We start from the raw sequence: 27,215 nt of genomic DNA, 5'->3' as shown, positions 1-27,215 counted from the left end.
TTTAATGCTTTACACACAAAATGTTTCTAATATCTGAAATTTGTGATGTACCCATCCGCTATGATTGAGTCTATTTTATTCCGTTTTCTAAAATGCATCTTGGAGAGTTTAAACTGTTTAATAATCAAATAAATCTGCAAAGAATTCAGGGAACTTTAGCTCACATTACATCAAAAACTTGTACAATTGGTAGTCAGCCACAGTTTTGTTTGATATTTTCATTATTAGATAGAAGAACAACTACAAATACTTACATACAAGTCTTTCTGATATCTCGCTGGATCAAAAGTTTCACTTCATGTCATGCTCTAGCTCTCCGTCCTGGTTTAACAGGAAATCTTGCTTTCAGGTTAAATTCATTCATACCAACGAGAAAAAAAAAAACATCTGTGCAAAAGACTCTGTGGTCACTAGGTGAAATAGGCTTGAGGCACTTGGCTTCAGAAGGCTTTGACTTTAATTGTGGAGAGCGGATCCTATATTCAGGGCCTGTTTTTGGAGCTTTAATATTTCTGAATAAAACTTACATAAATACACATATTGGTCTATTTTTCCCTGACATTGTTTTGAGCAGATGTAAGGGAAACAAAACCTGGTCTAAATTAATGATGTATATGACCCAAATGATCTTTGGGTCTCTGTAACTGTACTGTTGTATGTAATTATGTAAATGGGATCTCATCACCTGTGAGCATACTTTTACGACACAGCTAAAGGGCATCTGTCTCCCTCTAGAGACCAACTTCCCAGGGCCTCCCAATGTTTGGCCAGTTTACAGTGACTTTGACCAGGACAGCTTAAACAAGAAGGCTGTGACCATTGAGTCAAATGGCCAGAGAAGTTTTTGATTTATCTTAACTTTTGACTAGCTACATGAAGCGTCCCCTTGTTACCTCTAAACATGAGCAAATGCATTTTGTTTGGTGTGCACTTACAGAACCTCCAGGATGCAAGCTATGCTTTTAAATTCTCCAGTGGTGCTAACAATATTAACTTTCCATAACTGAGAGTAGACTGAATATGATACATTATTTCAAATTTAAAATGTTGCTGAACTAGAGTTTTGAAGAATGTTAGGCTCTCTTTTTGATATTTATTCAGAATATTAAAATCCAACATAAAAAAACAAGGCGGGCAACTGGAGACCTTACCTGGTAGAGCGAGTGCACAGATGTAGAGGTTCACTCCTCAATGCAGCAGCCGCAGGTGCGACTTTGACCTCCGACCCTTTGTTGCATGTCAAAATTATCTAATCATCTGTTTGGAAATAATTTCAAGTTTTTTTTGTTAACAGTATATGCTAAACATAGATGTATTGTTTACAGTACATAACCAAATAAGCTTCTCAGTTGCTTTGTCAGCAATAACAGGGATTTTACCTGTTGAATTGAGCTGGCATGACTTTGATACAGACTGAAACAACTGATTTTTTCATTGTGTGGATTACAAGAGTGGCAGCAGATGGCAAGGCGGGGCAATCCCTGACACCTGCAAGTGCTGACACCTCAATCCTTCCACTTCATCTGATTTGGGGGTGACCACAGGAACTGCTGAGCTGAACCTACAAAGCTTAACCATGCAAGCTTGGTTAACCATTCTCTGTTGCTACTTGAAATCAGAGACATCAGACATGCTGAGTGCAGTGTAACAGAAGCTTATGCTGTTACAACAGAGCAGGCATAAGATTATCCTGCCAGGACATTTTACTGCCTGTATTCAATAGAATTTGGTAACTTGTATTTTAATTTTATACAAAAACAGTTTCTTAAAAGTTCATTTTGATGAGAACTTTGTCAGTTTTGTCTGTTTTTATATATGCCAAACGTTGTATTATAGTCCTTAATGTAGATTGATTTAGGTTTTAAAGCTCATTAATAGATTAAAAACACACACAAAAAGCTTATAAAACACAAAAAACACAATCAATTATTACTTTTACATCTTTGCAACTTGAGGCACCTGCTCCGTGTGCAATGTTAAAACTTTAAAAGTTAATCTCACTCTTTCACAATAGCTGTCATTCAAGGGGATTATAGAAAAAAAGGATGCTTAGACTGATACACAGATTTTTGAACTAGTGTTCAAGGGCATGTTCTAAAAGACAAGAAAAATGTCTTGCACATGTGTGCTTGCTGCAGTGCATGTGCTTTAAATATTTGATGCAATGCAACTGACCACAGACACAATTATTTCAAACTCCTAATGTGTATAAAGGTAACACCACTTCTTAAATTAATAAACAAATAGCTAATCAGCCAAGCTATTGAGCTAGGGTTTTACTTGTGACACGTGTTCAATTACCTGCAGGGCTCTGTCACAATTAATGTTCCCACAAAACACATAATCATCCAGTTGGCTCATGGCAATTGCTGCTAAAGATTGGCTGCATCTGCCCAACAATCACAGGGCTGAGGATTGAAGAAACATGACAGTTATCCCTGCCAGGCAAAACCTCAAAGCAGCCCTTTGCTGATGGCAGCAGCATCTTACCTGAGCAAACCACTTGAGAGTCAATAAAAAACACTTTTATGGAAATATTTAAAGTTACACTTTTGCTTAGGTGATGCATAATGTTAGCATAAAATTATTATCAGTGATCACAGACAAATTTCAACATCTTTCACATTTAAAGAGGTCTCAAAAACGACCTTTGAGCATGGTCTCCTAGTGTGATGAACACGATAATCAGCTCACCCCTGACATGTGAGTACAGTAATACCTGTGTTATGTAACCTGATGTGAGACTCCAGATTACCATGCTCAGAACTGCTTAGGTCAGTATAAATATGTATTTTGGGTTTATTCACAGACTAGGTGTAGATGGTGTTTTGGGTGTAAATGCATACTCTACCCAAACATGTGGCATAGTGTAAATGCAAATGTATTACGGACAACATTCTGTCTTTATAATAAGCATAAACTTCCCAAACTGTTCATTATGTGACTGTATATTATGTATTAAGTTAGGAGGTGAAATTGTTTAAAACGGTTTTAACTAGTTTTACATCCAGCTACCAGGCCTGTTGGCTTCAAAGGGTGTATTGTATATAGTGTTTACACTGTGGCAGGTTCATTTGCTTTGGGCATGTATGCTGGTCAAACCTTTTTTTTTTTTTTTACACAAGGCAAAGCAAGGCACTTTTTTATAGCACCTTTAAAACATAGTGCTTCACAAAGTAATACATGCAACGCAATTTAAAGTGTTTTACATAAAACAAATACATGCATTACAACAACTTTAAACAAAATACACAATGAGGAAAATAAAATAAATTACTGTTGCACACCTGCAGTAAATTGTTCTACTTGTGGTAGCATACTGTATTACTGAGTTTCATAATAATAAGCAAATTCACTGCATCCTATTATAACATATACACCATTGGAGCCTTTGAGACCCCACATCTAACCTGTGTTGTCCTTCTTTCAGGATTATAAAACGTATTCACATAACAGGTTTTGAATTCAAACAGCAGTGTGCGTAGCCCTCGTGGGCTGCAGCTAGTTTGTAATCCTTTTATACACCAGTTTAGGCCAACAGAAAGAGGTCTGTTTTTAATACTACGTTGTTTTTCTAAAATCAAGAGTGACTTAATAAGGATTAAAGAAATCACTCTGTGGACATGGCAGGCAGCCCCATCAGTACCTTCAGTGTCTCTGCTACATTTGATCTGATTAAAAAGCTGAACTAGATGTCATCAGCTTTATGCAATAATGGCTATATCAGTGTAGCTTTATAAACCTGTACAGGAAAAAAAACATTTATTTCCACCATTCACTGTCTTATACCTTAAAGTGAGGACATTAGTGATTCAAAGAGTTGTGCCCTTTCAAGCACAATAAATTGCACTTGGGTTACTAATTAGGCACTAGGGTTACTAATTAGGCAGACGGAGGCTACAGAGAGCAGTTACCATATGGCAGAAGAATGGAATTATGGGTCAACATGTTGCTGCTCTTTCAATCTCTGCACTAATTGTTTTTCTTCTCATCACCCCCTTTCGTGATCCCCTCAAAGAAGTAGACCACATTTCACGGAAGGTTAATCTACTTTGCTGATTTGGGGTGGCTGTATTCTCCCAAAGCCATTAGTGTCATTGACAGGGCCAATATGGTGCGGCGTGCAAGGCTGCCCTGTTAACAGGAAGCTGAGGAACATATGTGTACAATGAGTGGAACAAATATTCCATATTGTAAAAAAAAAATTGTCCACTTGATTAGTTCACTTGTTGACTAGTTGTCAACTTCTAATACTTCTTTTATATTAATGTTGAAGTTATACGTAAATATGTCTTACTGAATTTATTGTTTGTTTATTTTATATTAATGTTTATTATGTTTATATGCACCAACAACCAAGGCAAATTCATTTGTTACTTACTTAGTAATAAATCATTTTCGGATTTGCAGTAGTCGTGGACTATTCACGATGATTTAGCTAACAACACCAGCTTTGCATTAACATATTTGCTTGTAAACTTATATTATCTTGTAAATATAATGAATACATGTTATTAAGTATTTTACACAGAAGACACACACACCCAATTTGAAATAACACTACAAAATGGTACTAAAGCAGAAATACTAAGCAGAATGGTTCTCAGCAACAACTTAACTAGTGCATGACCAGTTAGCACAATGAAGCGACTGGTTTAAAAAAAAGAAGCAATATTTTGTATTTCATTGTGTTATGATAAATATATGGCTGGGAGTTATGTTTGTATTGAAAGGCATTCAAAGTAAAGAATGAAAAAGGAATCATTTAAATGCATTGACACTGGGGATCTTTACAACGCAGCAGCCACATTTCAGAAGCCATATGAAAGTTGTGCAGATGAGAAGTAAAATTTAGTATTTTCCAATTAATTTCCAGAAGTCAGTCACCTTTGTTGAATGCAGTTATGCCTGTAAGTGGTGTGACTGATTGATTCACCCTTATAGATGGTAAAGATTAAGAGGACGACAAATCAGCATTTGCTTACACAGCGCCTGGCTCTAATCTCCTTGTCTTCCTTCAGAAAGCCCCCTGACGACTCAGGCTCGCACTCATTTTGGCAGAGCGAAAGAAAGAAGACAAGAAGTGACTCTCTTGACCCCTCATAACATCAGAAACAACCAGAGAATGGACAACAGCACTGGATCCATGTCATCGAGCATTCCTGGAGTAACACTCTGATGACCTCTGAAGAAATTAGGCTTTAACTACAAGCTTTAGTAGAAAGAACTACAAATTCTGTCTTTTATGTTTTGGGGGCATTGCCAAGTGTCAACCCTTCACATAAAGAAAATGCTTTGATCCAGCTTGGCAGCTTCACATTACTTCACAGTCAACTTCGCAGTACTTGATGAAGAAGAGGAAATACGTCTGGGAGTAATCGTCTAAAAACAGCTGATTAAGAAAAGTTTTGAAATTACACATCTCATAATGGAGGACCACATGAGCAAAATAAACATGTTTTCTTCTGACATGTCTAATGACTTCACAGATGGATCTCAAGCAGGTGAGCCAATTCTTTTTGTGGAATGAAAAATCTAACAAAAGGTGCTAAACAATGACAACAAAAACTACAAAAACTAATAATGATGTACAATCTGAACAACTAAGTTGTCTGTTCCTAAAAAGAGTGTGAAAAAAGTATTTATTTATGCCATCTTTACTCCACAGAAATAAGTTCAGTCCCAGATAAAGCACTTGACCACGGCCTGCTTTGTAAAGTGTGTTCCGATTCAAGCAGTGGTAAACACTATGGTATCTATGCCTGCAACGGCTGCAGTGGCTTCTTCAAGCGCAGTGTGAGACGAAGGCTTATTTACAGGTGAGCAAAATTCAGTCTAAAAGGGCAATCAGAATTACCTTGTGTGTATAATGAAAACAATGCAACAAGTGTAACAATTAATTATTTGTATTTCAACATAGTACTTATCTTTACATGTAATTCTTTTAAAAAAATCTGCATATATCACAGGTGTCAGGCTGGAACTGGCAGGTGTCCTGTTGACAAGGCTCATCGGAACCAATGCCAAGCTTGTCGACTAAAGAAGTGTCTCCAAGCTGGTATGAACAAAGATGGTGAGAAAAATCTGAGTAAATTGACTGTGTAGATTATATTATCTGTACATATATCATTGCAATCATAGTTAAAATGATCTAAAGCCTTGACTGTTTACACAATATATATTATTTACTTGTGCTTTTGGCAGCTGTGCAGAATGAGCGGCAGCCTCGAAGCACAGCACATGTCAGTCTAGACTCTATAAGTGTGGCCACAAAAAAGGAGCACCTGGCCACCACACAGGACATCACTTCCTCTGCCACCTACTCGTCGGTCATCTGCAGACCTCTGATCCCTTCCTCCGTCACATCTGCCACCATAGCGCCGTGTAGCAACCCCAATACCTTCCACCGCTTTATGGTCAGCCTGCTGACTGCAGAGACCTCTGCAAAACTGGAGCCTGAGGACGGTGAGATTATATGAAAAAAGGCTGACACAACTAGTACCCAATTAGATGGGTGTTTTTATAAATACACTTTATAATGTTTGGTTTTGTTACTTATGTAGGTGATGAGCTGAGTTTGCCTTTGTTGATGATACAATGAGCTACAGAAATTTTGAATTGTCTTATCTGAATTGTAATCATGCATTTAAACTTGCAGTATTATACTCCCAATAGCCTCAACCGTTTTGTGGCTCTCTTTTTCTAATGCATAGTGGAGGAGAATATTGATGTGACCACCAATGAGTCGGAGAGAGATTGGACTCGCTCTGACTGTCATGTTTCCCCGTACACCTCCAGCTGTTCAGAGAGTATATATGAGACATCCGCACGACTCCTCTTCATGTCTGTCAAGTGGGCAAAAAATTTGCCCGTTTTTGCTCACTTGCCATTTCGAGATCAGGTAAAACTGACTGACATCCTGAACTGATTTCCACATACATAATTCATGCGTGAGACTGATAACATGCATTCCTGTGACATCCTAAGGTGATTCTCCTTGAGGAAGCTTGGAGTGAGATGTTCCTCTTGTGTGCCATCCAGTGGTCCATGCCCATGGACAGCTGTCCGCTTCTGTCTCTGCCAGATCTTTCTCCCACACAGCAAGCCAAGATCAGCGTTCCCACAGCAGACCTGCGCATTCTGGAAGAGGTCTTTAATCGCTTTAAGGCCCTGGCTGTTGACCCTACTGAGTTTGCCTGCCTGAAAGCCATTGTACTGTTCAAGCCAGGTAAGGAGACATTCCTTCAGCATATGCATTTCATCTTGAATGGACATTGTAACTAATGTCATGCTGTTTGATTTGCAGAGACACGCAGCCTCAAAGACCCAGAGCAGGTGGAGAATCTGCAAGACCAGTCACAGGTGTTGCTAAATCAGCACATCCACTCAGAATACCCAAGCCAAAGTGCAAGGTAAGCCTGCTGTAACTCTCTCTCTCTCTCTCTCTCTGACAGTGAGATCTTTAAAAGTTTGTCATATAAAAGCCTAAATAGAAAAATGAAGTTCACTCTCCTTGGTTCTTGTCCATCAAGGTTTGGGAGACTGTTACTACTGATGCCATCCCTCCACTTTGTGAGCTCTGAGAAAATAGAGAAGCTGTTCTTTCATAAGACCATTGGCAGCACACCCATGGAGAAGCTGCTGTGTGACATGTTCAAAAACTAAGACTAACTAAAACAAGCACACAGGGAAGCTGAATGACACCTGCAAGGTAATCATAATAAACCAACCCTCAAGCAATACATTTTCTGGTTATTTGTTTCACATGTTCTGGTTATGACTTCAACATAACAGCCCTTTTTTTTAGTGAAGACATGCTGATATATTACATAAAAGGTCAAAAACCTTTTGTAAAAAAGACAGATTAAAGTTGATGGCATTCTAATTAAATAAACACAGCAAATGTCTGATTTATGTTGATGTTGTTTTGTGGTATTACATGATTTAGTAATACAATTGTTTCATGAAGAACCACAGACATTACAATTTTTGTGTAGGTGCTGAGTTTGAAGGAGAAGCTGTTTTTTTTTACAATATGATGACAATGATTATGAATATATTTTGTTTTCAATGTACTGTATTTGTCCTTAATAAAAATTGCATTGCGTACAAGTTTGTTCATCTTTGGTCATGTTTTTCATCGTTATCTGGATTTACAGAAACAGAAGAGAACACATAACACAAGACATTACAAAAAGATGCTGCAAAGAACAGACACTATACAGATTATCTGGTGTTTTTATTATGATTATTAAATAATTTAGAGCCCGGCCACTACACCAAAATGGCTAATATTGGCCTTTTATATGGTGTAGCCAATATATATAAGTCAGCCAAAATGTCCACATATATGAAAAGCCTATATATATATGTCAGCCAAACTAAGGCTATGTTTTTACTAGGAAGAAAATAGATGAACGTAAAAAACTGGAGTTGTATGGTAGGAATTTGAAAAAGGTTAAAAGTTTTCTTTTTTTGACTTCTTCGTGTGTTTTTTGACACAAGATTTACATGGAGGGAGCATGTTTCGAGATTAATAGACAAATGTAAAAGGGTAACAAATGTAATGAGAGGTCTTGCTGAAACAGACTGGGGAGCAGATGTTGCTTCTTTAAAGCAAATCTATGTATATTTAATTAGGGCAAGATTTGAATATAGGTGTTTGGTTTATGGATCTGCTGCCAAGTCAGTTTGAGCTTAGTTTAAGCTAAATTATTGAGAATATGTGTATTAGCTTTGTGATCTTCCCCAGTGTGTTTCTTGCAGGTAGAAACAGGAGAGATGTCCCTCTATTTGTGGAGAAAGCAACTTCAGGCTGATTATAGGGTCAATTTGATGGGTCAACGTTGTGATCTCCCAGTTAAGGTAGCAATTCAGGCAAGCTGGGAGAGAGAGGGGCGAAAGGTCCAAGTTTGGGATGGAGAGGAGAGACAGTGGCACGGGAAATGTCTATACATGACATGAACGTTTGTCCAGGAGTACTGTGGCCATCAGTTCCTCTATGGCAATTGGAGGTCCCAAAGACTGATTTGAAAATATTTAGGATTAAGTCAATTAATCCTGAATCAGATTGGGTGAGTAAATTCCATGGCCATATCGTAGAGAGATATTAGGAACACACATACATTTTTATTGATGGTTCAAAGGATCCAGAAACAGGTGCTTTAAGAGCAGCTTTTGTTGTTCAGAGGTGGAATGTCCAAGACTGTAAGAAAACCTCAAATTTCCTAAGTGTGTTCACAGTGGAGTTATATACAATCCTGATGGCAGTGCAATGGACTGAGCTGATTCAGGGCCGTAAAGTGTTGATATGTAGTTACTCTGTGTCAGCTATCAATAGTTTTGAGAAAGGGTCACCAAAGAGTCAACAAGACCTTGAATATGATATTCTGGCAATTAGAGATGTGAAAAGGAGAGGGGGTGAAATATCATTTCTATGGGTCCCAGATCATGTAGGTATTGTGACAAATGAAAAGGTTGATAAATTGGCAAAGGAAGCCGCTCATAAGGAAACTGTAGCGCATTGATTTATCCAAGGTGGAGGGTAAACGTATTGTGTGGCAGGGAACAATTTTGAAATGGTAACAGTTCATGGGAACAAGAAAACTAAGGGAGGCACCTGTTCTCCATAGTAGGGCAGCTGATTCAGTTAATGTCTGTAAAAGAAGGGAGGTTACACGTAAGATAAAGGTTATTATTTCTAGAATGAGGATTGGTCAAATGTTTCTTAACAGCACTTTATTTATGTTAGGAAAACACCAGAGTGGCTTGTATTCATGTCAGGAACCTGAGATGGTGTAACGTTTGATTTTTTGTTTAAAGTATGACTGCCAAAGACTTGTTCTATTCAAAGAAATGTGAGAAATTAGCTTGGAAGATGTATTTCTAAAAATAATTTTAAAAGTAGGGTCAAGCGGGAGGGGAAAAAGTTGTTTTTTCAAATTTTTAAAGAACACTGACTGTGTAGCAGGATATAGTTCACTTTGGTGCTAGTTCCAGAGATGGCAGCAATGCAATGTTTTTAAATTAAAGGGAATGAAGAGGCTGATAAAATTGCGAAAAAGATGCTGAAAACTAAATGTATAGGAATTACTGTCCCACTGGGAAAGGTTGAAGCTAAATCCTTACTTAAATATGAAAGACTAGGAAAATGGCAAACTCAACGGTAGGCAGAGTTCAATGCTAGAACCTACCGTGAAATACGGAAGAATGGGACCGGTAAAAGGGTTACTTCTCTGAGTTTAAACCAAAGGGAAGTGGTCAATACCAGACTGAGATCAGGTCACACAGGATTAAATGCTGCCTTGCAAATAGATGGGAATGGTAATGCATAAATTGCCAAGACAAAGAAGACGTAAAACATGTACTTTTTGTGTGTGAGAAATACAGTGTATTGACAATAGAATGCACTGGCAGGAAATGGAAGAAGACAACTCAATACATGTGATACTAGAAGAAAAGGGCATGCCATGGGAGAGACTCGAACTTAATTTGTTTTTTTCCTAACACTGGTTTAATGAAAAGAATATAATTTATTTATTTATTCATTAATTTGTTTTGACTTAATTCAGGCCTAGACCACACAGTCTACGGTCTAGACTCTAAATTCGTAGTATTACACACTCCTGTACAGTTGGTGGCGGTATAACACAAAAGTAGTAATCTGCCAAATACAAGAAGAAGAAGAACATAGAGAAGAAGAACTGGAACGAAAACAAGGAAGAACTACAGACTGTACGGTCTATGGGCAGTTAGCTAGCTACAGTTAGCATAAAGCATGAGATAGAGCTTCATGCTTTCAACGACAACAACAACAACAACTGCAACGGAGACTGATAATGGATAGGAAGTCGCTTCAAATAAGAAATAACAGTTGTCTTACCTAACAATGTTTAACAAGTCGTATCAGCTGCTCCCTCAGAGGGAGCCCACTTGTCCGACGACTCCTGGCTTGTTCGTAGACACCGACAGATTCACACAGCACGGCTACCACAAAGGGTTTTCATTTAACAACATCCCCAATGTCTCTGAAAACAACTTCACTGGTAGGGAGCTAACATAACAATGGGATCTATGGTTTTTTGATAAAGTAGTTTGCCATTTATGATCAACACTACGCTGTCAAAGTGTTAGCCAATAGTCCATCATGTTCTTGTGTCAACGTTTCCTTTAACTTTAATGTCCTCAAGGGAACTTTGTCTTGCACTTAGGGAAAAGACAACATACATGCTGTTAGAAAAATCGAAGACGTGTTTTGTTAGATTGATGAGGAAGGAGAGGTGTTTTTCAATTGAAGAGTAAACAAAGGATTTCATAAACAGCTTGATGAAAATGACATGACAAAAAGCTATGTTACCCTGCAGCTGACGGGATTGAGAAACATGCTTCCTTTTCAGGAATCTCATCAATCAGTCCCGAGTCTTTCTCAGTATCCCAGTTCTATTCCCTGGACCTGGGCGCGATTCTATTCCCGTTGGCCCGTCGTTTGCATGGTGAATTGGGCGCATCTCGTTGGTTTCTACCCTGTTCAGGGAGGGATGACATGCTCTAAACTGCGCTCTTGGGGTCAAGCAAGGTCACAAGATCAAAAGATTCTATCTGGACGATGTCAAATCTTTACAAGTTTACAAGAATAAACATTATATTTGTCCTACTCTAGTCTGGCCCTGGTACAGAAGCTTTCCTGTGATAGACAAGGAGCTTCTTCTTGGATGCTCAATGATACCCAATTCCTTTAGAAGCGTGGGATGGTGTGAGGCAATCAAATGCTGATTAAGTCTAGTCAGTTTATTAGATCTAGCTGCAGGGTACATAAAGTACATTTAACCCAGAAGTGCATTGTTTTCAGAACACAAGAAACATTTTTTAACCCAACAATGCACATACTTTTAACATAAAATAAAATGCATACAGATGTTAATCAATATAGAACAAATGCCAAAACCCATCACACTACATAGCATTGAACATGCAATTTATGAATGTTGGAGGACTTGCACGAGACAGATAAAAACCTGAAAGTTAGTCCCAATGACTCAAGCTCCAAAAACACTGGCTCTACGTCCAAAAATGCAATTTAATAGCATGTTAAGCCCTTCCTGTTGGGCAAAATCACATCTTTCAAACTCCACAGCCCCAACTTTCTGTTGATTTGTGTAGTCTCCAATCCCAAGTCGATCTTCTTAGACGTTAGAAAGAAAGCTTGTTTACTAAAGACTGTGTTTTGTATTGATTTTTTTCTTCATCCTACAGATACCACCCAAGGATGGCTGTCCTGGATGTGCAACCTGATTGTCATCTTCCTCGTGTACATCTGCACCTTTATAACATTTCCTATAACAGGATGGTTTGTACTGAAAGTAAGCTCAAATTATCTCTCATCAGTTACTCCTACAGCACGTCCACTCACTTGTTAGGAATAAAAATAACCCACTGTGACTCGTTTTGTTTGTAGGCGGTGCCTAACTACCAGAGGATAGTGGTGTTTCGTCTGGGTCGAGTTGGTCCTCCAAAGGGTCCGGGTATCGTCCTCGTGCTGCCCCTCATTGACCAGTGGCAGAGAGTAGACCTGCGCACCCGGGCTTTTAACATCCCTCCTTGCCAGGTAAACCAATTTAATGAGTTTATAAGTGGTGAGCTGCTGGGATAGGCAACTTGTTTTTACAAGTCTTTACATTCTGAAGCACCAAAAAATGCAAAAAACAACTGTTTTAGGGACTAGTTTCCCTCACATTCTATGACAGTTTTTACATAACGTATTTACTAACCAAACTTAAGGATATGTTCACAATTAAATTCTGCTTTAAAAGAAAAGGCATGAGCTTAAGATAAACATTTTAACACATTTTTGCACAGAAGGAGGACTTCCCCATCACATCTGTTAAAAGCACATTAGGAGTGGATAAACAGCTGGGATGATTACTTTGTCCTACAGGTGGCACTCTAAGTGCACTGTTAATCAGTGTGATACTGAAGAAAGTACATTTGTACACTTGAGAGAACTCTAAATAGAATGACAGCACATTTGTTGATACTAGAGATGAAACCTCATGTTGCTTGTGCTTTATTTGAAAATGTTTTATTGTCAACAGCAAACCAGTTGTGTGTTAAGTGTTTTGTTTTTAGTCTTAACTTTCCCCCTATAAACTGCAAAATTAGATGCAAATGGATGTCTGATGGCAACATTTAGTTTTTCAAGAGTTTTTTTTCTTTCTTTTTTAAATTAACCTTCCCTTATGCATTTTTGGGAATGTAGCCGCAGCTCCATCACTGAAATGCTTCACTTCATGTTGATAAAGCCAATATGTTGAGCTCATGTCACTTTGTTTAAAAACTCTCCTTCTGAGCGGTCAGCATTGGTCAACTGTATATTCAACTTTACACAGTGCATAATACTTTAGTCAAAACCAGCTTTAAGAGTGAAGACAAGAGAAGCTGTCTCTATATTCTTTAAATTGCAACAAATGTCAAATGATATGGTTGGTCAGGTGTCCAGCACTCATATAAACTGTAATTCTGCTACTGTAGGTGACTACTCTGGATGGTTGGGTGATGTCAGTGGGAGCAGACATTCAGTTCAGGATCTGGAGCCCCGTCATGTCAGTAATTTCAATCCAGGACTTGAACGCCTCAACCAGGATGACTGCACAGAAGACTTTGACCTATAGCCTTGCAAAGAAAACTTTCAAGGAGATCCAAACTGAGAGAGTTAAACTTGGAGAATATCTTGGGGTGAGACTACACTGGACCTACACTCTTCTGGCTTTTTGCTGTATCACGTCAAACTTACATCCTTTATTGCTCTGTACAGATGGACATAAATGAGATGACTCGTCCTTGGGGGCTGGAAGTGGACAGGGTAGAGCTTACCCTGGGATCTCTACTAAAAGCACCAGAGGGAGGCCCATCTGGACCCCTCATCATGCCTCCATCTGTACCTGGACTGGAAGGGCTCACAGGCCTCACTGGCCCCATTCAGCAGTTGGCCATGCACTTTCTGAGCCAAAGTGGCATTTTACAGCCTCAACAAGGTATGGCATGACATGCACATACCTGTTTTTGTACAGCATGTACCCATTCTGATAATGTTGTAAAATACATCTGTGGCTTTTTCTCTTCAGGTGACAGCATTACCTTTACAGATGAGCTCAGCAGTGCCCCTCAGGCAGCTGTGGCCACATCTGGTTCTGTTGAAGAACTGCTTGGTGGGGTCAAGCTCCTGCTCTCTGAAACTTTGGTCCATCAGATTGGGGCCTGCTTCCAGTTTGACATAAGCTTGGAAGACGGACAGCATCGCAGTTACTACGTGGATTTGAGCCAAGGTGATTGTTCATAAATGGCTCTAAATATGCCACAATGATTATTAGTTAAAATTCTCATTGAGAGAATTCCAGTAACTGAATGCAAGTTGTGCTAAATCTGTCTAATAATGCTCAAATGTTTGTGGTAAATAGAAACAAAAGTACAGTTACATAAATCTTATATCTCCATTGCTTTGTGTGTGTTCTGTAGGCAGCGGTGCAGCTGGAGCAGGGTCCTTGTGCAGAAAGCCAGATGTAACACTGAGCTTGAGTGACAGCGACCTTCTGGCCATGTTCCAGGGAAGGCTTCAACCATTTGCTGCTTACACCAGTGGCAGACTCACAATCCAGGGAGACATTAAGACTGCCATGAAGCTGGAAGAACTCATAAAGTTACTTAAGAAATAGCGTTTGTGTACCTATTTATTGAATCAATAACTTTAAATGTACAGTACATTCTTTAATGTATACATTTATTAAATTTGTCATGAACTGAGTTTCTGTAATGGCCTTGTCTTTCTTCACAAATCAAAACAAATGCTTAGCTACACAGACAACAAACTTTGTGAAGGCCATGAAGCCTAAGGTCAGTTGGCATAGTCTCATTTTTTATACACAGAAGATTGCAGGGTGCTATGATGCATGATTAAAATATGTAGTAACGCATCTCAGCATCAGAGACCTACAGCACTATGGTGTATTTTATTACTGTACTTATCTATCTACTGTAAAGTTTAACTTAAGAGACTTGATCAAAACTGCAAGGGGGGCCGACTGTTAAGACCAGTTTGAAGAAATAAAGTAAATCTGCTAAGTGCCTAGTTCAACAAAGTAAGTCTACACCGAGGCCTTGATTAAAAGACAATCATTTATCAACAAGGAGGCACCCAGTCTAAACTGCCTCCCACCTTACTATTAACCAATTACAATAGGCTGCACATTTTGTATATATTGGACTGTGACTCTTGAATTCCATTCTTTTTGGGGCGAGAATAGACAGAGTAACAGCGGCCAGCTGACTGTGGAGGCTGAAGCCAAAAAGATCCTTGTAAACAAGTTTACTACGTCACCAGCCTTGTGGTTTTGCACCAGATGTCCCTGGGAGAGCCAGAGTAGTGGTTGAAGGTAGAACAGAGTGAGTATTTTTGTTGTTGTGATGGCCAGGTGGAGAGTGTGGTGCAGCCCGGTGACAATGCCCCTGTTCTGGATAGGAGAGCTGACGACAATAGGTGTGCGCTACAGCAGCAGTTTACCGGTGGTCAAACAGGTGTACTCAGACAGCAGCAGCATTGTCAGGCCTTTCAGTGAGATTCCTGGACTGTGGAAAAATGGGGTGGTCAACTTGTACAATTTTTGGAAACTGGATGGCTTCAGAAACCTTCACCGCATTATGTTGCAGAACTTCAACACTTTTGGACCCATTTACAGGTACAGAAGGAAAAGCTGTTTGCATGGCACTAATCGTCTACTGTCTATCTTTTGTAAACACTAACAAAACAAATGACTTTGAATGATTTTCTGATCCAGATATTAACATTATTGTTTATGAGAAATGTTTGTGACCAACAATCCGCAAGACCATGTCATCTGGAAACAAGCAGCTGACATGACATTTACACCCTTTTTTCCCCTGACCTGTTTGTCAGAGAAAAAGTAGGTTATTATGAAAGCGTGAATATCATCAATCCTGAAGATGCTGCTATCCTGTTCAAAGCGGAGGGTCATTATCCTAAAAGGCTGAGAGTTGAAGCCTGGACATCTTACAGAGACTACAGGAATCGCAAATATGGAGTTTTACTAAAGTACGTGCTATTGTTATCCCCTTCTACCTGTTTAAATTCGGTTTTATCAATATTTTAAAACTCATGGAAGCAAGGCTTTTACTTAGTTGCCTAGCTAGATTGAGTTAAAATCCAATCTTTCCACAGGGATGGAGAAGACTGGAGATCAAACCGTGTGATTCTCAACAAGGAGGTGATTTCCCCAAAGATGCTGGAAAAATTTGTGCCTTTGCTGGACGAAGTGGGCCAGGATTTTGTGACCAGAGTTTACAAAAAGATAAAGCGAAGTGGCCAGAAACAATGGACCACTGACCTCTCTCAAGAACTCTTTAAATATGCACTAGAGTGTAAGACTGACTTTTAACTCTCTTGATGTCCAAGTAAGATTTATTTCACTCACTGTGTAGACCTGTGCCTTATTTTCTGTCTCGTGTTTGCTCTGTCCTACACAGCGGTGAGCTCGGTGCTGTATGGGGAGCGTCTGGGTTTGATGCTGGACTACATTGACCCTGAAGCTCAACATTTCATTGACAGCATCAGCCTCATGTTCAAGACTACCTCACCCATGCTGTACATACCTCCTGCTTTTTTGAGGCAGATTGGAGCAAAAGTGTGGCGGGACCATGTGGAGGCTTGGGATGTCATATTCAGCCAAGGTAGGAGTCAGAGAACAACCAGGATGAACATTTTAAGTACAGTTTTGTTTGAGTTGGCACCATGAGGTTCTCAGTTCTGTTACTTGAAAATCTAAGTTTGTACTGTATATGTTGCAGTGTCTTATGTCATTTATATTCTTTTTGTGCATCAGCGGACCGCTGCATCCATAACATCTACAGAAAGTTACATCAGGAAGCCGGCACTCCAAAGAAATACCCAGGTGTCCTGGCTAGCCTGCTCATGCTGGACAAGCTGTCCATTGAAGACATCAAGGCCAGCATCACTGAGCTAATGGCTGGAGGAGTAGATACGGTAAGAAAAAAAAAGAAGAAGCAAATCATATTTTTTTTTCAGATTAGGCTTTTTTGTCTTTCTGTTTATTCCGGTTTGTGTGTTTCAGACTTCGATCACACTGCTCTGGACATTGTATGAACTAGCTAGGCACCCCAACCTCCAGGAGGAGCTGAGGGCAGAGGTGGCTGCAGCTCGGGCTGAAAGCCACGGAGACATGCTGGAGATGCTGAAGCGGATTCCATTGGTCAAAGGAGCTTTAAAGGAAACACTGAGGTAAAAAAAAGAACATGGTGTTGCCAGATATGTAATTTATTGTTGATACTATAAAGATGTTAATTGTTTAGGCAATAGTTTGCCTCTTTCTGATTTGTAACAATACTTAGTAATACTTATTATTTTACCTATTAACACATAGTTTTTCTGAAAATTACCTTTTGAGGTTTGGCAAATTGTCATCTACTTGCATTAGTGTTTTTAATATAGATTTTTCACATTGATCCTTCAGGTTACACCCGGTTGCAGTGAGCTTGCAAAGATACATAGCAGAAGATATCATTATTCAAAACTACCACATCCCAGCTGGGGTAAGATGCAGTTAAAAATATAAATCACCATGTTTTTGTATTTGAGTATTGTTATAGAAATCCTTTTTCTGTTTTTGTGTGTTTGTGTTTAGACTCTGGTCCAGTTAGGACTGTATGCAATGGGCAGAGACCCCACAGTGTTTTTCCGTCCGGAGCAGTATAAGCCCTCCCGCTGGCTGAAGACAGAGACACACTACTTCAAGAGCCTGGGCTTCGGCTTCGGCCCCCGGCAATGTTTAGGACGCAGAATAGCTGAGACAGAGATGCAAATCTTCCTGATCCATGTAAGATATACAGTAAATAAAAAGGTGTTTTCACTGTATTCTGAGGCTCATTTACTGCTATTAACTCTGTGCCTTCTGTCTTTGCAGATGCTTGAGAACTTCAGAGTGGAGAAACAGCGCCATGTAGAGGTGCAGAGTACCTTTGAGCTCATTCTCTTACCAGAGAAACCGATAATATTGACAGTGAAGCCTCTGCATACTAGTCAGTAACACAGCATTTGAGAGAAAAATTGTGGTGCATAATAAGCCAAGCTCATTTCTATAGACCTTTATCACAGTTAATTGTGAAGGGCTTCACAAAGCACCACAATATAAACTAAATAAATACAAGTATATATGGATTTTATATTACATAGTAAGCAACATGAACAATGATGGAAATGTGTACTCTGGAATGTACAGATGCTTTATTCAACGTGCATATGGTAAAAGTATTGTGTAAAATATCTACCGGGGATAAATAAAACAATCCAACTGATTCCAAATAGGTCTTGTAATATATCATTTTATTACATATTTTAATGTCAAAATATATTAATTGGAGAAAATATCTTATTTGGAACATTAAATGAAAGAAAACTGTGTGTGAGTGTTTAGTCTTGGTCAACAGTTCAGTATTTCAATTGCCTGCTTTGCTGATACAATAACTCTGATACAGACCTCTGTAAGAAGCTGAAATTACTCCATGTCAAATAAAAGAATTTCACATAGCATAGTATGAGTTAGTTAAAATGAAAGCCATCTGCACTGACCGAAGGAACATTATGAAGGATTCTGGTGGACGTCCGGACAAAGCCGTGTCTGTGCTCACTCAGTTTGGTCAACATTTCTTGCTTCTGTCTCCCCCATAATTTAGACTTCTCCTCCAGCTGAAATACATAAAAACAAAAGCAAAACATCCACTTTACCATGAAGGAAAACATGACCAGTGACTCATTAAGTCTATGAAGCAAATAGAGCATCGCTTTTCTTTTGTATTGTCACCTGAGCCTCCAGTGTTTGGACTCTTGCCTCGGCCCTCTCCAGTTTATTTAGTAAAGTCAATCTCTCCTTGAGTGGCACTGTTTCTTTTGTCTGAGAGGAGCATAACATACAACAATTTGAGTTTCAGTAACTGCAAGCTATTAGGGTAGTACAGTAACATGTATGATCTAAGTTGGGTCAATCCTCTGCAATGTGATGAGTTTTGCATAATCGTCACATCACACTGGCAAAATACTGACATGAATGTGTATGTGTACCTGTGTTTGCTGCTGTATAATGACTGAGGAAGGCTGCTGGCGAATCCGGTCCAAGTCTCCTCTGAGACGAGTGTTTTCTGCTGCCAGGCCCGACTCTGTCTCTTCCTTTCTATGGTCAATCTCACCTACACAGCATGAAGAGATGTTCTGGCTTCTGCAAATGTTTTTTGTGATAACCTATTGTTCCCTCACTTCACCTACAGTACCTCTTTGCTTTTTCATCCCCAGCCTTTTGTCACCAGTCTGCTTAATCTTCTCTATAAGTTTGCCATCCAATGCTTTCTCCATCTTCTCAATGACCTGAAAAAATGGGAAGGAACAAAAACACAGGATTCTACCATTTCTAGCGGTTATTTATAGAAATAAGCTTCACATTGTTGTGATACAGATATGTATACCAGAAAGTGTCGAGTGGACATTGTAGTTGCACCTTTTCCTGCCGTTTCACTGTGGCCTCCAACGTTGCTATCTTTGCCAAGCAACTCTGGTGGCGCTGAAGATCCTCCTGTTGCAGCTGGTGAACTCTCTGAAGATTTAGTAGCTCCTTCTCACTGTCATTTTTCTGCACAACACACACACAATTAGAAAAAATCTTAAACTCTACATATACACTGATGTAAATGATTAAGTTTTATAACTATAACATATATCTTCTGACCTTGATCAAGTCATTCTGCAGCTGTTGGATCCTGTTCCTTTGAGAGGCAGCCTTACTGATCTCACTGGCCAGCTTCAATTTCAGAGAGACTTAAAAAACCGTGAGGGGAGACAAATTATACACGGGAGCATAAATCTTGTTAATGATAAAAATGTGACCATTTTTCTTTTATACCTTTTTGGCTACTTTTGTATGTTGAAATCAGAAAAGGAAAGCTAAATTGATCTATAATGAGAGCATTTGATCTGTAAAGTACAAAACTAAAGTTGCAATGGATTTTCAAAAATAGTTCTGAGGCTTAGACATTTGAACAGTAATGATCCCATCAATAAAGCCTTTGAAATGGAATGGATTTTCTGTTGCATGTGACTTAAATCAGGACGCTCTGTTTTGATGCCAGCAGAGAGACCTTCCAGAACATCCTTTCACTGAGGGTCACAAACTGTCCTTCAGGAGATAAGGGATGTCCTACCCGCGGACCTTATCAGCGTCCATGGCCTAAATGAGCTGTTTTATCACAAAATGGCACAGTCTTCTTGGGAATAGACACTAACAAGGATTAGCAAACACACAGTGAGCCACCTTCCACCATCACGACTTTTTTGGCCAATGAAATCCATAACAGCGTGGACTGAAAGTTCAACAACTGCTGGCTGGAAAATAAACTTTTTGAAATGAGAATTTTGCTGATCGTGAAGAATGTCAATTATTGATGTTGCAAGGGCTTTGGTTAAGGGTTATTTTAACAGTAGATGCTAATGAATAGATCATATTTGGTTAAGTAATTGAACCATGACATTCTGCATTGCTTACCTATACGGTCAGAAATCTCAGCCTTGGTCATGACGTCAATGTCGGTGTCATCCAGCAGGTCCCGGCCAAGGTCCTGCTGTAGAGACAGATTAGTGCGGAGCTGGCTGTTTTCTGACTCCAACGTCACCACCTGTGTCCTCAGCACTATGATGTCTTCTGCCATCTTACTCATGGCTGAACGGTAGTTTTCCACCTCCTAAAGAGGAGATATTGATTGTCACTTTCACGCCAGTAGCTTGAAGTGAGACATTTCTTAAAGTTTTTTTTTTATCTTGTTACCTTTTTATCTTGTTACTTTTGTATCCCTTTTAATGCTGATCCTGTGTAAAACTCAAACGACATTACCAGTTGGTGTAAAGTGCAAAGATGACCAAAAACTAGCCTCCCAATTAAATACTTAAAAAGGTAATTTGTAATCAAATAGCCAGTGTATTTTTCCAGGAAGACATATGGTAACAAATATGGGGGGGGGACAAATTTGATGCAGAGTGGTTCTATGTACTTTACGACCACTAGATGTCTCTTCAACCCCATTTCTTTATAGAGTCCTCCAGGGTGTAATCAACAATACATTTCTGTACATTAAGAGAATTCAAAAACATCCTTGCATGCACAGTTTATCATAAAGTCTCAGTGTCTCAATGAATAATTGATTTCTCTTGGTTCCGGATAAGGACATGACATAAGGGACATAACTGGAAGCCAAAAGAGAACATTATGCCACAAAGTGCTATGTTCTTGTAATCGATTGTTTAAGGTTTGGGTACGATGAATTCATGACTCCGGCTCCTCAAATCCAAAGAGACAATAACACTCTAGCCTGTGATGCTCTTTAGTCATGGGAGCTTTCAGCAGGGCATTTTTGGGGGGATAAATCCTAGTCCTGCATTCATCCTGTAAAAGGCCATTTGCTGAACTACAGAGGCGAAACTCATGTCAAATTCATGAAAGTGTTTCGGAAGACACTCTTAAAAAAATATTTTTTGTAAAATTTCTCCTTTCTGTTTACAATCTTGTTCTTTCCCTTTGAAAAGATGCAAAATTCCTCCTAAAAGATGCAAATTACTTTAGCTTGATATTTGCTGCAGAGCTCTGTTATCGAGACATTTCTCTGGGCGTGTTGTCCTAGCAGCTCCTACATGTTCATTGTTCTCTGTTCTGTAACACACTCCTCTATCACACTGAAAAGGCAGAATTGAATAGAGACTGGGAGCTGGGTCCGGCTGCATGAATGAGGAGGGGGTGATGATTAGGGGATTCCAATCTTGGATGGTAGGGTTGTGACTCCCGTGGGACACAAGGGTGAAATTGAGCATCTAATTGAAAGGGCAGGGACGGGGTGACAATCATGACTGAAGATGAGATCGTTTCTCTGCTGGGGGGGCCCACAGGCATGATGGGAAAGACGGCTGCCCATGATGAGTCTGGTAAGTCCCATCATGTGTCAAAAATAAAAGGAGAGTGTGTCTCTGACTGGAGAATCCTTACCATCGCTATGATTTGACATTAAAGTGCTGTCATACATACTGTTACTTTAAGGACACATTGTAAAACAGAAGAGCAGCTGGATTGAGTTGTGATGATGTGATATTTAATTTGGTTTTTCCACACCATCATCATTAGCATTGTGGCATTGTGTATTTACAGTAGTATTATACAGTAAATGTATGCGCTGTCACAATGAAATCGTCCAATTAATACCCAGATCTCTGCTTTTCTTACACATAATCTATCAAAATCTACATGAATTAGTATGTGAAGCTTAAGACAACCCTCAGATCTAAGGAGCACATTTAAATAAGTAAATTCTATTGTGATGAAAACCTCACAGTCAAATTTGAAAAATATCAAGACATGCATAGATAACACTGTAGGCCCCTAGCAAAAGTTTCAGCCTCATCCTTCTCAATCTATCTTGAGTGCAATCTATTCTACTCTCTGCCATTGTCTCTCCCTACTGCTTCACCATATTTTACCACCTTTCATCAGTCTTCACATGTCATTCTTGGCTAACTATGCAAAAAGGTTTACAAGAGCAGGCACATTCAGGCAATACATTTTAATGCTGGACAGGAGAACAAAAGACGGAAAAATAGAGTCTGCACACTAGATAATGCTCCAAGAAACATAAGTTTAATCAAGCATCAAGCTCTTCTTCACCTATTAAATAACAGCGAGCTTCACTGATTGAGTCAAGAGTTTAGGTATTGATTATGTCCAATCACCTTAGTTTGGAGATCGGTGATCTCTGCCATGTGGAAATCATCCTCAAAGTCATGCAAAGGTGTTCTAAGGCAGGAACACATACCAAAATAAATTAAAAAAAAACCTTATTAGTAAAATTACTCCGATAAAATCTTTAAGTCTTACTAAAATATTATTCATACAATGATCATCCAAATAAAAAATGACCACACATACCGTTTATGTGGATGATGTACTTGATAGGTGTGGTTTATTTTGGGTCTGTTGCCCTGTGAAGCCTCTGGCCTCTCAGCTGGCCTCTTTTGTTGTTGTTGTTGGGGGGCTCTGTGGAGCTCAGTCTTCGCTCCCTTGAAAAGGTAGCGCCTATTTGGTAGGATCTCTGCCAGGGCATCGTGGGATGGGAGGTTGTATCCATCCTTCAGAAGCTGTAGAGGAAATATTGCTTCATTAATACAATATACCTCCAACTCCAACTGGGTTAGAAATAGTCTCAAAAATTGCTCATGACAAACATCACTTTAATGCTCAGGTTGGCTGTCTTTAACCACTCAAAAACATACTTAACCTTGTTTTATCAGATTGATCCTTCAAGAAATTTCCAAATTTAACAAATTTTTTTCGAAGTGATGATGAGTCTGCTACAAAAAATTATACATTACTTCAGTTCTCAGAGCCCCAGCTGTAAAACCTGGCTATATACAGTGGATTTTTTAATATGCTCTCTTTGTAGGATTGCTGTTGAAAGCAATTTTTACGCAGCAATATCCCTTACAAATTAGTCCATCAGGATTTATGTTATTGGAGTTTTGTAAGAGTTTGTTCACAAGTAGTCTGATAGAGGGTTCAACCTATATGGGGTCTCATTGACCGCAAGCAAAAATAACACCACCTTCATCAAGTCCAGTTTGTCGTAAGGAAAGGGTTTTCTCCTACGCAATTCATTTTCCTACATATTGGGTTTCAACTAAATTGATTGTTAGTCTATTGTTATATTTTTTTTACACACTCACACACACACACACACACACACACACACACCCACACACACACACACAGTATTGGGCTCTGTGAGACCCAAGGCCCAGCAAAGCCCATTTCAACAACACACAATAGTTAAATACACATCACAAGTTAGGAGAATTAGCTTTGCAAATATTGGCTATTAGTTGTCCAAGAAAAATGCTAAACAGTTTTCCATAACAATGTGGGAGTACTACTTTACATCAGCAAAGACAACATTAAATTTACCAGTTGTTTTTACAAAAATAATAAAGCTTTTATCCCCAAAAAAACCCATCGGCCTCTAAGTACTCACTGTGCTTGTGTGTTCCCTGTTCTACCTTTTCATATCTTGAATATAAAGGCTGTTGCATAATTATGCATTCAGTATCCACTCTATAACACGAGAGCTCTTAGTCAATAACCCTACAGTCCTTCAAGTATGAGCCTTGCATACACAATGTACACGGGCAATGATCATGGTTGCCAGGTAGCACAAAAACACAAGGATTGATGTGAAATAGAGTCATTATCTATTATCTTCCTACAGGCTCTCCCTCCGACACATACCTCCACACTGTCAGAGCCTACCTTTACAGAAGCAGGGTTGCTAAGTGAGTTTTTCTTTTTCGAGGCCTTCATCAAACACAAATGATCAGAGTCCTTTTTTGGGGAGCGAAAATGTAACTAATGGTGGATGTGAAAGTTGGAGCTCTTCGAACAATCAACCTGTAACCACAACACAAGCCTTAGCGACTCTCAGGCCAATGAGAGCGACTTGTGTTGTGTAGAAACACAGCTCAAAGTAAAACAATGGTATACTATCTATTTACTTCTGGCATGTCTAAATCCCAATTTTGAAATGGTGTACAGTAACTCACTACATTTACTCAATCACTGTACTCTTGTACTATTTTGAGGTTTTCTATTATTAAGTATTCTGAAATGGACCAATCTGCAAAATGAATACAATTACTGTTGGTACGTTAAGTATATTTTGATGCCAAAACATTTAACTGTAACAGAGTATTCCAATATTGTTGTACTGTTACTAACTTAAGTAAAACATTGGTGTACTTCTGCCACCACTGCACTTTTGTATGGAGCGTTATGAAAATTAAATCAAACCTCATCTTTGTATCTGGAGGCAGTGTGTAACAATCAATGGAATCAAATAGAGGTGCCTGCTCAGTAAATACCAGCCCCCACATGATTACTTTCTTAGCCTGGATAAGCAGATTGATGGGACAGACTAATGATTTCTAAGTGGCTTGCTGTGCAGCACGTGTGGCGCCCTCAAAGCTTTTATTCCCAGCTTCACTCAGTCATTCTCTTGTCAAATCACTGATACTGTGCATATTAAATATTCAATTTCTTTTAAACTGTAAAATAACTAAAAACATAAAAACAATAGTGTGGATTTTCACATAAACAAAAACAAAATTTGTCAATAACACACATCTCCATTGAACTTATCAGAAAAAGTGAAAGAAGTGTCTATGTACACATTCATTTATGCAAATGCACTTGAAGCCTTCAATAGCATGGCTCAATAACTATCCTGCTTGGGTAGCTCATTAGGCTGGGAGCAACAACCATTGATGGCACAAAATCTAACTGAGACTAAATGACAAAAGAGAGGGGAAGGAAGGATGAGTCATCATTTATATAAAAGACTGTCTGTGCCGGGCTCACTTTACAATCTCCATCTATACTTGCATATTGTGGATGCGATGTAAAATAAATGTTATGCTGTGCATGTATGTTTTGCTGAATACATACAGTATGAGAGGTACACAGTGAATTAAACAAGTAACGCAATGCGTTAAGCAATCTGCCCTGATCTCTCTTACTTTTAGCAGGCAATGAAATGTGTTGGACACAAATTATCTTTGCAAAACAGCTGGGTGCAGTGGAAGATAACTACTACATTTTAGTAGCCAAACACAATATTGGCAGGTATTCAATTCAGTTTAAATAAATACTAACAACCAAGTGCATACATATCTCAGTAACAGCTTTGCATAGAACAAGCCCACTCTGTTCAGTTTTTAGATACATATTTTCATAACTGACTGCTTTAATTCATGATGAATAATTCACCGGATGCTTGCAGCTATGTGCTCTGCCAGAAGACATAATCGTTTCTAATTCAACAAGGGAAAACCTGTACAAGTGAAAACGCTTCCCGCCGAGTCTAATACCACATTATCATGTATGAGTTTGCCAACAAATTTATAAAATAATTCACATTGTGCTTTGCAGTTGCTTCTCGTGTTCAGAATGCCCCTGACCCTGTTACATGTAATCAGGGGTGAGCCGGGGAGGGGAATGGGATGTGTGCTGTGTGTCCCCATGCAGGAGATAGAGGGGGGGAGACGGGAGTCTCAGTGAAACAGTGTCGATCTGTTGTCTAGGCTTTTCTACAACATCATCAGAATTCAGCACACAGCCTGCAAAAGGCAGCAAATGGGCTCTTCATTGGAGTGACAGCTCAGAGTCTGCTGCTACACTGAGCTTCAATTAGCCTGCCAGAGCAAGGCGGCTCCCAGGAGCTTTCTCTACGTCCACATATTCCACCTTTCCTGTCCACCGCCTTCTATTCCTTCCTTTCATTCCTTCATCTGTCCCAGACTTCAATCTTTTTTTCCTCTTTTCCCACATTTTAATTTAGAATCCTCCCAAGATGCCATCCATGACAAGCCAAGCGGAAATACTTGTAGTGTGCTAAAATGATCACAACTTTATTTGCTTTAGCACCTTTTACAGACAAAGTCACTAAGTGCTTCACTGAAGTAAAAGGTACGTTAGAGAAGTGAAGCAGAAAGAAGAGACAGAACTGAGAGAAGAGGATGTAATGGTTTCCACAGCTGGTCTCGCGTCACCACAGGAATTCAGCACAGCAGCGTGGCGCTTCCTCTTCCATGTGTGTTCTCCTGCAGTGGAGATTTTAATCAGGAAATAATGCGATTAGAAGAGAGATGCAACAGTGACATTTCTCACAAGCATTCCATTTTTGATCACTCATAATTACACACTGTGCTCACCTAGTGGTTAAAGATGTGAATAGAGATGGAGACAAATGGTTTTAAACACAGGATGTGCTGGAAAAATATCTAAAAGCCTGCTCATTGATATTGTACGTGTTACACAAGATAATAACTATAACTATTAATATTATTATTAAATAGTTATACTATAGATTATTATTAAGATAAGCAAAGATCAAATAATTGCATAATTCTGTTAAACAAGTTACACACAAGACAATAAAAGCTGTCATTAATTGAAGCATTGAATAATATCTGGGAAATTTCCATTCAACTTAACCTTCCTATGGTGTTAGGGTCCCGACGGACCCGTTTTGAGTTTTAACATGCATAAAAGCACTTCATACAT

General features: G+C 39.1%; 4 protein-coding genes across 4 annotated transcripts in view; 3 read left to right on the top strand and 1 right to left on the bottom strand.

The window, feature by feature from the left end:
- Positions 1-5,015: 5,015 nt before the first annotated feature.
- nr2e3 (nuclear receptor subfamily 2, group E, member 3) lies at positions 5,016-8,092 on the top strand. Its single transcript, XM_034879825.1, has 8 exons — positions 5,016-5,504; positions 5,669-5,819; positions 5,970-6,073; positions 6,205-6,465; positions 6,714-6,901; positions 6,988-7,228; positions 7,307-7,412; positions 7,533-8,092. Exons 1-8 carry the CDS (start codon positions 5,429-5,431, stop codon positions 7,663-7,665), a joined length of 1,260 nt encoding a protein of 419 aa, XP_034735716.1. The 5' UTR covers positions 5,016-5,428; the 3' UTR covers positions 7,666-8,092.
- Positions 8,093-10,718: 2,626 nt separating this feature from the next.
- On the top strand, positions 10,719-14,797 carry stoml1 (stomatin (EPB72)-like 1). The gene is made up of 7 exons (XM_034879201.1): positions 10,719-11,045; positions 12,253-12,359; positions 12,455-12,604; positions 13,528-13,731; positions 13,811-14,030; positions 14,121-14,321; positions 14,512-14,797. The coding sequence occupies exons 1-7, from the start codon at positions 10,889-10,891 to the stop codon at positions 14,706-14,708; spliced, it is 1,236 nt and encodes a 411-aa protein (XP_034735092.1). The 5' UTR covers positions 10,719-10,888; the 3' UTR covers positions 14,709-14,797.
- A 193-nt stretch (positions 14,798-14,990) lies between these two features.
- LOC117949155 (cholesterol side-chain cleavage enzyme, mitochondrial) lies at positions 14,991-18,381 on the top strand. The gene is made up of 10 exons (XM_034879200.1): positions 14,991-15,087; positions 15,374-15,728; positions 15,947-16,102; positions 16,229-16,428; positions 16,534-16,737; positions 16,890-17,050; positions 17,139-17,305; positions 17,538-17,616; positions 17,709-17,900; positions 17,988-18,381. Exons 2-10 carry the CDS (start codon positions 15,457-15,459, stop codon positions 18,108-18,110), a joined length of 1,554 nt encoding a protein of 517 aa, XP_034735091.1. The 5' UTR covers positions 14,991-15,087; positions 15,374-15,456; the 3' UTR covers positions 18,111-18,381.
- A 130-nt stretch (positions 18,382-18,511) lies between these two features.
- Positions 18,512-27,215, bottom strand: part of ccdc33 (coiled-coil domain containing 33) — a 42,536-nt gene continuing 33,832 nt past the window's right edge. Inside the window, exons 6-15 of the mRNA XM_034879045.1 lie at positions 23,034-23,242; positions 22,838-22,901; positions 20,613-20,808; positions 19,800-19,888; positions 19,572-19,703; positions 19,348-19,441; positions 19,142-19,266; positions 18,885-18,974; positions 18,653-18,769; positions 18,512-18,562 (exon numbers count right to left, since the gene is read on the bottom strand). Of these exons, the coding sequence (XP_034734936.1) occupies positions 18,512-18,562; positions 18,653-18,769; positions 18,885-18,974; positions 19,142-19,266; positions 19,348-19,441; positions 19,572-19,703; positions 19,800-19,888; positions 20,613-20,808; positions 22,838-22,901; positions 23,034-23,242 (1,167 nt within the window). The remainder of the gene's footprint in view (positions 18,563-18,652; positions 18,770-18,884; positions 18,975-19,141; positions 19,267-19,347; positions 19,442-19,571; positions 19,704-19,799; positions 19,889-20,612; positions 20,809-22,837; positions 22,902-23,033; positions 23,243-27,215) is intronic.

This window comes from Etheostoma cragini, chromosome 8 (genome assembly GCF_013103735.1).
Source record: "Etheostoma cragini isolate CJK2018 chromosome 8, CSU_Ecrag_1.0, whole genome shotgun sequence".
NCBI lineage: Eukaryota > Metazoa > Chordata > Actinopteri > Perciformes > Percidae > Etheostoma > Etheostoma cragini.
This window is presented reverse-complemented; position numbering and strand designations above follow the sequence as displayed.

Coding starts and splice junctions, on each gene's coding strand:
- nr2e3 (XM_034879825.1), top strand. CDS start 5,429: ATGGAGGACCACATGAGCAAAATAAACATGTTTTCTTCTGACATGTCT. Junction 5,820..5,969: donor AGACGAAGGCTTATTTACAG/GTGAGCAAAATT, acceptor CATATATCACAG/GTGTCAGGCTGGAACTGGCA. Junction 6,902..6,987: donor ACTTGCCATTTCGAGATCAG/GTAAAACTGACT, acceptor TGACATCCTAAG/GTGATTCTCCTTGAGGAAGC.
- stoml1 (XM_034879201.1), top strand. CDS start 10,889: ATGTTTAACAAGTCGTATCAGCTGCTCCCTCAGAGGGAGCCCACTTGT. Junction 11,046..12,252: donor CTCTGAAAACAACTTCACTG/GTAGGGAGCTAA, acceptor TTCATCCTACAG/ATACCACCCAAGGATGGCTG. Junction 14,031..14,120: donor CATTTTACAGCCTCAACAAG/GTATGGCATGAC, acceptor TTTTCTCTTCAG/GTGACAGCATTACCTTTACA.
- LOC117949155 (XM_034879200.1), top strand. CDS start 15,457: ATGGCCAGGTGGAGAGTGTGGTGCAGCCCGGTGACAATGCCCCTGTTC. Junction 16,103..16,228: donor AAATATGGAGTTTTACTAAA/GTACGTGCTATT, acceptor ATCTTTCCACAG/GGATGGAGAAGACTGGAGAT. Junction 16,738..16,889: donor GGATGTCATATTCAGCCAAG/GTAGGAGTCAGA, acceptor TTTGTGCATCAG/CGGACCGCTGCATCCATAAC.